Source organism: Miscanthus floridulus, chromosome 2 (genome assembly GCF_019320115.1).
Source record: "Miscanthus floridulus cultivar M001 chromosome 2, ASM1932011v1, whole genome shotgun sequence".
NCBI classification, from domain to species: domain Eukaryota; kingdom Viridiplantae; phylum Streptophyta; class Magnoliopsida; order Poales; family Poaceae; genus Miscanthus; species Miscanthus floridulus.
In genome coordinates, this window is record NC_089581.1 from 163,641,868 (window position 1) to 163,652,380 (window position 10,513).

At 43.6% G+C, this 10,513-nt stretch overlaps 1 protein-coding gene across 1 annotated transcript; it reads left to right on the forward strand.

The window, feature by feature from the left end:
- Nucleotides 1-9,463: 9,463 nt before the first annotated feature.
- Nucleotides 9,464-10,311, forward strand: LOC136540427 (uncharacterized). The gene is made up of 2 exons (XM_066532434.1): nt 9,464-9,715; nt 9,828-10,311. Exons 1-2 carry the CDS (start codon nt 9,631-9,633, stop codon nt 9,998-10,000), a joined length of 258 nt encoding a protein of 85 aa, XP_066388531.1. The 5' UTR covers nt 9,464-9,630; the 3' UTR covers nt 10,001-10,311.
- Nucleotides 10,312-10,513: the final 202 nt, after the last annotated feature.

Consider the following 10,513-nt stretch of genomic DNA (forward strand, 5'->3'; position numbering starts at 1 on the left):
TTTGCCACACATGGGGAAGTCAGCAATGCCATAACTAACCCATGCTAGATTTTACCATTAAATAAATCTTGGGATTTACTCTATTTGATATAAAATCAACTAGATAGAGTTTCCCTTTTAAATGACCCATGAATGCAATAGCGGAATTCTCCCTTCTATAGACCTTCACACCCTTATCCATAAAGAGACAATTGTAGCCTATCTCACAAAGTTACAAAACAAACAACAAATTGTATCTCATTGAATTCACAAGTAAAATATTTGAAATGGAATTATCATTTGAGATAGCAATTTCACCCAAATAGAGAACTTCTCCTTTTCCATTGTCACCAAACATAATGTTTCCAATTTGGTCATGACTAGGTTGGAATAATGTGAATATGTCCTTCTCTCTAGTCATATGATTGGTGCAACCACTATGCACCACCCAACTTGTTCCACTAGAGGAATATTCCTACAAAGATAAATCAAGCTTTTGTTTTAGGTACCCAAACGGATTTGGGTCATAGGGGGTTAGTCACATAAAACTTAGGCACCCAAACACTCCTCATAATCTCCTTCCTCTTTTGGGTACCAACATACTTCACCACGATCTTGCCATCCTTGCCCCCAACAACACATGTAATCACTAGCATAGCACCGTGAAAGTGGTGCTTGTGGCTTGGGGGCCTCAGATTACTTTGTCTTGATTGTCTTGTTACTTGTAGGTTGAATCTTGGGAATGTAGACCTTATTGTTTGTCTTGCATATAAGCTCATCAAGAGCAATGCCCTTGTCGAACTTCACACACAGCACACCATTGATCATGTTCTTTCCATTGGCCTTTCCATCATACCTATTGTAGTCAATGCCTTGGTTGATGGGTGCCTTGATAACTTGTATATAGCCTTTGTTGGATTGCTCTTGACACTTGCACCCATTCTTCAAGATCATTTTCAACCTATGAATCTCCTTGTCTTTCTTCTCTAGCTCAACAAGGTTAGCTGCATATGCATTTACATCAATTTTATAGCAACTTTTACAACCATTACAAGTGGAGACATTAGAGTCTTCGATTTCCTTAGGAGAAGTTAAAGTGCTAGCCCAAAGAGTACTATAGTTTAGCTTAAGATTTTAGTATTTTTCTTCCAAACTTGTGGGGCTTTCTCGAGCTATACTCTTCTCATTCTTCTTTATGAACTTTCTAAAGTTTCTAATGATGAGTGTAACTTCTTCACCGGACTCTTCATCTTCACTTGAGAAATCATTCTTCACTTTCTTCCTCTTCTCTTGACTAGAAGATTTGCCTTCATGAGCTTGAGTTGCCTTTAGGGTTGCATTCTTGTTGTATCCCATTGCATTAGGATTTTGATTGTGAGCATTAATTGCATATTCATCTAGACACTCATAATGCTTGAGCTTTGAAAGAACTTCTTGGGGTGTCATCTCATCATAACCAGGACTTTCCATGATCACAGATGCTAGCATGTTGTTCTTGACTCTATAGGTTCTCACCATCTTTCTAGCAACCTTGTTGTCATCCCATTCGGTGCTTCTAAGAGCTCTGATACGGTTGACCAATGCCATAAGCCTATCAAACATGGATTGTGTTGTTTCATTTTACAAGAACACAAATCTTTCCAATTCACCATGAAGTAACTCAATGTTGCCTTTTCTCACACTCTTATCTCCTTCAAATGACACTTTCAAAGTATCACAAATTTGCTTTGCACTTTTGATTCCATTCACCTTTCTAAACTCATCTAGACCTAGGCTTGACACAAGCAATGCTATGGCTTGTGCATTTTGATGGAGATTATACACCTCTTATGGAGTTATCTCTTTATCTTCATCTGTAGGAATTATCATACCAACATCTACAACTTCCCAAAGTCTTGCGGCAATGAGATGCATCTTCATCTTGTAGGACCAATCGGTGTATCTTATTCCATCAAAGTGAGGTGGCTTGCCAATGTTGATGGAAGGAGTATGTAGAGCTGAACCTTTGATGAGTTGTCCATAGTCAAAGTTCACATTTGAATATATTCCCTTTCCATGAGCATGCTCACCAGCTACAACATCACTAGCGACATCTTTGTTTGCTTCATTCTTGCCACTTGTTGCATCATTCTTGCCACTTTTTGCATCATCAACCTTCTTGCTTAATTCTTCCTTCATCTTGCTCATCTCATCTTGCATCTTCTTCATTTCATCTTGGAAAAACTTGACTTGAGCAGCCATTAACTCTTCAGCTATCTTCTTGGCCATCTCGATGGCATCGGCTTACATCTTGTCAGACTCCGACATTGTTTCTTCTCACGCGGTGAAGCGCTAAAAGAACACCTTGCTCTGATACTAATTGAAAGGATCTAAACAATACCTAGAGGAGGGGTGAATAGGCGTATCTAAAAAAATCTACACAAAACTCAAAGTCACTTGTCAGCAATTGTCGAAAGTCCCAATAGTTTGGGTCAGAACTCTCGACGTCGTCATAAGTTCTAGCACAAACTGTCAGAAGTCCCAACGCCTATGGAAATGTACTACAAGTGCTAAAATTAATTTTGTAACTTCGATATATTACAACCCCACTTCCTAGTGGTAAGGTAACATGTTAGGGTTGATCCTTTGACGTCAAAAGGTCACCACTCCATAGATCGAGTACAAACCCTAAGAAAATCTTTGGGGAGAAAGGGACACACAAGAATAAAAGTGATAGCACAAGTCTCAACAACAACAAGCACGCGGGATACAAGGATTTATCCTGAGGTTTGACAACCCCACAAAGGAGCTCCTACGTCCTTGTTATTGAGGTGGCCACAAAGGTCAGAGTCTCTTTCACCTCCTTGCCTCTCTCAAAGCAACCACAAAGGTCACTCGAAGTTTCCACTAAGAAATTGTGGTAGAACCACCTGAAATTACATGCTTTCGGAGGTGCTCATCTTCCACTAGATATTAAGCACCTCAAAAGTGAGCTACATCAGATAGTTCCATCAAGCACACCCTAAGGAAGAACTCGAAACAATCCATATTTTACATCTAGAATCTAATAATGAGTACGGGCTTACAATACTTAGTCCATTTCATACAACAAGAGTTTTTGGAAATTATTTATTACAATACCAGAGTTCAGAGTGCGAGAATTAAACAGTAGAATGAAAATCAACATCTAGTGGAAATGATATAAGGATTCATTTATGCCCACTAGAAGAATCCTCCACATAAGAGCTACTTCTCAAGCTGTACCTGCAATAGGGGTAAATAAACCCTGAGTACACAATATACTTGTAAGACTTACCCGACAAGTGGGAATAGTTTTCTAACTCTCAAGGATATGATACACAATATGGGTTTGCTATTTTCTTTTTGTTTGTGGAAAGCATTACTAATAGTTCATCCTTACAATCAAGTCTTATTAGCACTCATGATTACCTCATTAGCTAACCATTCTAGGTAAGCACCTGTTTTACTTCCAAGTAAGGGTTGAGCAATCAGAACCATTTCATCATCTTTCATCTTCTAGTTCTTACTACGGTGCTAGACCATAGCCAAGTCGTACCGTCTCATGGAAATGGTGATTCATGAACCAATGTATCTCAGCTGGGTACCCCAAAACACATGCCCTGTTTGTACCCTAGGCACAAATAAGACAAACCCATTCCACTCCTACCATGGGGTCTAGGTCCACATCCAAACTTGGACTCTAAGCTCCCACACTTGAGACCTAGTCTCAATATGGTGCTTAGACCTCCACCTTTCCTCGCCTCCAATTAGTCAGTTTGGAAAGAGCTAAAACCCACGACAAGAGCGTAAGGAGCCTTCCTGCTCCCATAAGCAAGTATGTGCTCAGGATAATAAGTCTGTGACCTAACTACCATCCACAGCAATGGACCATCCTTAATCGACACGAACATGGAAAATAGTATAACCAAGCTAAGCCCCATTGGCCATAGGACACAACCTGTTACACCCACCAATACCCATACCCTATCCCTACCATGTCTCTATTTTTCCTTTCATCATTTTTATTATGAGAGTAATAATAATCCCCTATTGTGAGCAATGGTAGGTTACTCATGATACCGATGACATAAGTATAGCAGCTACTCGAACCTATAATAGTAGGACTCATAGGATAGTTATATCTATGCATGTGGTTTCTATAAAATTCCTGTAACGTAAATGCACAACACACATATATACGGTGAATTATAAAATAGAGGTTATGCACAGGGGCTTGCTTTGGGCAGGCATGGTGTCAGCTGAGTCATTCAGTGGTGGCTCTAGGACCACCACCTGTACGAGAATCTCCTCCTCATACTCCTCGACGATCTTCTCAAACTCATGATCGCTAGTGGTCATGATCTCCGCCAACTCATTCTCTACATGCATGTGATGATGATGCAACACTTAGCATTCAACAACTCTTAAACTAAGAATACACATACTAAGCTACTAAGCTAGCTCTAATGACTAAGGTACTAAGCTAACTATCACATTTACCAAGCAAAGTGTTGGGTTCAACTAACAAACACCTAGCTTTACAAATGAAGGATATATCTTTATTTCTACTAATGATTTAATATATATTGAAACAAAGATCATTTAACTACCCTAATGCTTAGTCTATTTTAAAGCTACAAAAATTATAGTGAGCACATAATAATATAATGAAGCTACCATAAAAATTTTAGGACTAAAGCTATCACCAATTTACCATGAAAATTCCTACAATGATTCATTTTAATAATATGAAGCACTTTCAAACGATTTAATAGCTCTTGGTATCAGCATGTATAGATATGAACTAAATACACCAACAGATAGAGCATAATTTTATGAACCTAACAAAATTTGTTTTACAATTTTTTGACACCTATATGATTTTATATTAATTGCCAAAAATCAGCTCAAAAATTAAATTAGAAAACTATTTCTAATTCCTTATGAAAAATAAAAATGAATTCTCCCATGCGAGGTATGACCCACACGAGGCCGACCCATGGCGGAGAAGCCCGCGCGCACTGGCGCTTTTGCAGAAACACCCCTGCGCTATCCTCTATTAACACGACGACTATGCGCACTATTTCTATAGACAGCGTTTATACAAAAATATCCTCATATTAACCCATCTTCGCATTAGGGAGGTCCCCGACGCCTCCGCACTCGTCGGCACAGCATTGATCAGCACTAAGACGCTATGCCGTCGAACTAGGGACTCCCTCAACCCATCTAGAGGATCGATGCTCACCTATGGACCAACACGCAACAATGGGCAGCGATTCAGAGACCAGAGACAAAGTAGGGTAACTTCTCCATGTCAGCGACAACCTGCGGTGGCGACGACAATGTTTTGGTGAGGCACGACTCTAAGAGAGTAGTAGAGGTAGCGGGTGAGCATTAGCGACTCACCAAGGACCCGGTCAAGGCGAAGGTTCGGTTGGACACACCCCAAGCAAGGTTGGCCGCGTACGCACGGCGAGCTCAGCGATGAGCCATGGTGGACACGATCGTGTCAGTAGTGTTGGAACAGTGGTAGGGGTATGGCTTAGGTGCGCATGGTGAGGAGGGGTTCGAGATGAGTCTAGCGGTGCAGCCAATTTGGCCTGAGGTGGTCAGATGGAAGCTGCCCTCGGTGATGGGAGGACTCGACCTTATCGGCATGGTGGTGGGGAAAAGCTCCAAAATTGAAGCTCAACCAGGCACCATTCTAGGCGAGGTGGGGGCAGGTAGCTAGGTAGTTGGGTGACGGAGCCAGTGACGCTATGAATCGGGCAATGGTGACTTCTCCCTACTTGTTTTAATGGTGTGGCTCAGTCCACCATGGCAGCAGCAAAGAGAGAGGGGAGGGGGTAGGTCAGAGCTCAACTTGTCCTCACCTTGGTGGAGTGCAAGCGACACGATCAGGACACACACACGCAGGTGCTACGGACAAGACATGTCCACATCTATGACCGACACGGCATGAGCGACTGCCATGCCTTTATGGGCGAGGCGACAAGTGGTATGGCCATGTGCCGATGCCATGGATACGCCAAGCACGTGCAGTAGTGGTAGGGCCATCGGTAGGGCGGACAGTGGTGTAGAGCCATAGGGGGGTGCGGATGCGACGGCAAGGCGATGACAGTGTAGAACAGCTGTGGCGGCACCAATGGTGGTGGTGTGAGGTAGGGCAGCAGGGCGCGGGGCTAGTGGCTCGCTGCGGTCGGCCTCGGCCAAGCCCAAGCTGGCTCGACCAACCTAGCGTGGCAGCACGGGGTGACCACGCGGGACACGGCCATGTGCGCGGCGTGGGGTGGCGGCACGATAACCGTGCGCACGGCGTCAGCCATCCTAAGGCTATGTCGTGCATGAATTTTAAAGCACCCAAGACATGAATTTTTAAGGCATTTGAGACCTATAAACAGTTGATCCAATCCCCAAACCACTTTTGCTATACCTTAGAGGGTATATTAGGCTACTAAAATAAGCCATAATACTACCCTACTCATTAACCCAATCTCTCACCATAAATTACTAAACATAGCAATGTCTAGCAGTCGGCAGACTTGAAAATTTCTAAGTTTTAGAGCTGAATTTAGTTTCCATTTGCGATTTCTAAGCTCGTGGAAATATTAGCTAGTAATATCATTTTTTGACCGCAAGTATTTCATTGTCATCTACAAAGTTTGTACTTCAAACTTTATTTAAGTATCACATACATGTTCCATAGCATTTCTACTTAATAAAAATTGGTTTTAAACCTTAAGTGATATAACACGACTATTGAATCAACTTTCGTTTCACATTTTAGTAGATCGTTTCAAGTTATAGAAATTGATCTACACACTTTATCACATGCATTAACACATAAACATGATGCACATGGCATGTTTTAGTAAATGATTTACGGTGTAACACCGATGGTGTTACACATTTTTATGACGTTTAGTTACTTAAGTCACTAAGATGAGATGCCTTCACAAAAATGTCATAAAACGATGGATTTAGTGACCTTTTGACTAGATGTCATGCCATAATTGTCATAAGATGGCACATTTCTTGTAGTGTTGGATGACCATTGAATTGACTTTTGGAACCCTATTGGGTAGCTCAAATATGTTTCCTATTTGGATCCAAAAACATGGAATTGAAATATTGGGAAGCTCGACCTGGCCATGGGGGAGCTTGACCCTGGCAATGGAGGAGCTCGACCCCAGCCTTGGTGCTGGCCTCACAATGGGCAAAAAGGAGGCACCAACGATGGGGAAAAAGGGGCGGATCTCGGGCGCTGGCCTCGCACGCGCTCACGCCGCCTATCGCCTCATGCGCCCCGCCTTGGACTTCTTAATTTGCTTTTAGGTTGTCAACACTTCCTCTAATGTCTTCTTTGAGTGTTTATCATATCTTTGTGTTCAAATCTCTGTCCAAGTCCGCCTTGCAACCTATTGGACTACAAAATAAACACTTGCAAGTATATTAGTCTAATTTGAAAGTGTTAATCATCAAACACTAAAATCCAAACTAAATAGACCAACGGTCAATTTTCCTTACAAAGAGATAACCAGGCTCTTTGTCATAGGTATACGAGAATAAAGGAAGTCCAAAGCATCATGTTTACATGTATAGATTAATCCTATTTAACCCAAATACATAGAATTATGGTATTTCATCGTTCATATGCAAAGCATTCTCTCTCTCTCTATATATATTAGTGTGCATATACAACTAATATAGCAAATCCTTCAATACTAGAAACGCGGGTGCGGCTTTACCGCGTCGTCCCTTTCGATTAGGCCAATGGTAATAAGAATATAGGTGTAGTGATGAGAAACTCAGCAATTTTTATTTATTTTATGATTTTTATGTATTTTTGAGACTTTATCATCATGAAGGTATAATTTTATTTGCCCCTTAAAAGCATAGGTAAAAGTTTATATGAAAAAATCCTTACTAAAACATGTGATATTATGGATGCACTGCATAGTTCTACTCGTTAGGATTTTAGATCAACTTGATTTTCTAATTTATAATTTTTCTGTGATTTACTATGCAATTTTAAAGTTTTAGCTATTTTTTTAAAAAAGAGATATAATCAAAGGTGGCCTGTATTTTGATTTGAGAAAAATCTGAGGAGGTTTTCGCAAAAATTGCTATTGTCTCTGGAGCGCGGGTTGATTTTCGATAAAGGGAAGGTCTTTTTTGCAAAAAAAAAAACCCGGAGCCCATCCGTTCTGGACTGCGGGTTGATGTGGAAATAATCTGAGGTGTTTTTTGCAAGATATTTTGAGAGGGCCTCTGGAGCGCGGGTTGATTTTTGAAAAATAGAAGGATTTTTTCGTAAAATGACCATGGATCGTCCGATCTGGGCCGTTCACGCGCCCGATCCGACGGCCGGGAACGGCTGGCGACGTGGCCACGCTCGCCGGCCAGCTTTTGGGTGCAGATTTCATACGTAAAGATGAATGCACTACGACCTACAGCTACTCCAACTCTGTCTTTTATAGTTGCATAAAGATATGCTTATTGATGGGCAGAACAACGTATCATGCATATTCGTTGCTTTGTTTCTATCGCTTCACATTAAAGCAATACTAAAAAAGGTTCTACGTGAAACCAAAGAATCTTACAAGGACATGGTATCCTTTCCAATAAAGACATGTTTATTGATGGACAGAACAACGTATCATATTTGTTGTTTTGTTTCCATCACTTCAAATTAAAGCAATACTAGATAAGGTACCGTGTGAAACCAAAGACTCTTATAAAAACATGGTATCCTTAGAACTCTCTCACTCCCTACAAAAAGACTAGGTGAGCATTGCTTGAGAGCTAAACATACTCATAGTCGTAGCCTCGTGGTATCCTTTTTTCTCCTACTAGGAATGACAAGTCCATCTACCTCTAGTCGCCAACCCAATGGACTTAGATTTTTTTGAGTGGACCCAACGGACTTACAATTTGTTCGTTTATTGGTTTCAGTCAGAGCTTATCAGTTTTGGTATAATATTTTCTCTCATAACACATCAGCACCAGTCAGGCTTATCAGCATAGAAACCAATCAGCGAATAGACTGTTAGATTATATATTCGTAAAAAAGACATGGAGGAATTTGGAAACAGAGTCGAGAATTTAAGCGGTGTCAGGCTTCTGGGCCCACCCCAACACAACAGCTCGCGCGGATGACCCAACTCTTTCCACTGACAGACCCCCGCAACCACCACTCAACCGCTTCCGCCACACACCCGCCGCGCCCATGAATCCTATCAGGGCCCCGCTTTATCAGGAGCTCGCGCCGACGTGTGCGACGCCGCCTACCGCCTCCTGGCACGTGCCCGCCGCCCCCCGTTAACTAACTGCCCGCAACTACCCTACCCACCAGCCCGACTGACGCCCGTGCCCCCACGCACCACTCGCGACCGGGGCCCGCGCGTCAGTGTCTCTTGAGTGCGAGCATCGGTGCCTCGCGGTTCTCCTTCCCTCCCGCGCGTACAAATAGGGGGAGAGGGGGAGAGGGGGAGAGAGAGGAGACGACCGACCGGACCCCGGTCTAACTACTGATTAGCGAGGGGAAGGAAGCGAGAGGGAGGCGGCCGAGGAGGCCGAGGGTAGTCCCGTACTTTCTCCTGCGGCGCAAGTCCCACCGGCGACTGACTGCCTTGAGTCGGCGAATCGATGGGCTACTGGTGGGACCGCGTCGTGCTGCCGGTGCGGCGGGCCTGGCTCGGCGTCGCGTCCCGCTTCGGTGTTCGCCAAACCGGTATGTACGGCACAGCGGCGGCGCGAGGCGGCTCGACGTCGGCGGCGGCTCTCGTACGATCCCTCGGCTGCGCTGCGCTGGCCTGACTGACCCCGTCGCTGCTTGCTTGCAGGGCTGTGGAGGCTGCGGCAGGAGGTGAGCACGTGCGAGTACGAGGACGTGCACGTGATGTGGGAGATGCTGAGCCGCACCACGGCGCCGCCGCCCGCGCCCAGGCGGCCAAGCCGGTTCCGGCCGCGGCCGCGGCCGTGGGGCGACAGGTTCCGCCTCTGCCGGGGCTTCTAGTAGATCAAGACCGCCGCCGCGTCAGCTCCGCTGCTGTTGCTGCGGGTAGTGATTCCGCTTTCTTTGGACTTTTCTTCTTCTTTGGTTTCCGCTGTTTGTATCTATGTATCTTCGATCCCTCCGGGCTCTGAGATGTACTTCCATTCCTCCTCGTGTATCCGTCTCGAGCCGCCGCCTGCAGATGATGATACCGGGGTATGTGAATGAACAGAGATATTTCGGTCGGTTATTATTATTGTGTCTTGTTTCTACTACTAAACCACCTAGTTCTCCATCTCTCTGTTGCAAAATCATGCCTTTTTTTCCCCCTTTCGATCCTTTCTTGATGATGAATTTATCTGTAAAAAAAAGGTGTAGAGTATTAGGGTATGATTTCAAGACTCAATAAGTAGATCTTACTTTATGCAGCCTGTTTATTCAGGTTAATTTCAGGCAAACCAATTCAATCTGAGGAGGGCCCAGGGCATCTTTAGTTTAAAAAAAACTCGTCAGTCTATCAGGATTGGAAGAAGG

Excerpts from the sequence above, each read along its gene's own strand:
- LOC136540427 (XM_066532434.1), top strand. The coding sequence starts at position 9,631 with ATGGGCTACTGGTGGGACCGCGTCGTGCTGCCGGTGCGGCGGGCCTGG. Across the intron at positions 9,716-9,827 it reads CTTCGGTGTTCGCCAAACCG|GGCTGTGGAGGCTGCGGCAG; the intron begins GTATGTACGGCA and ends GCTTGCTTGCAG.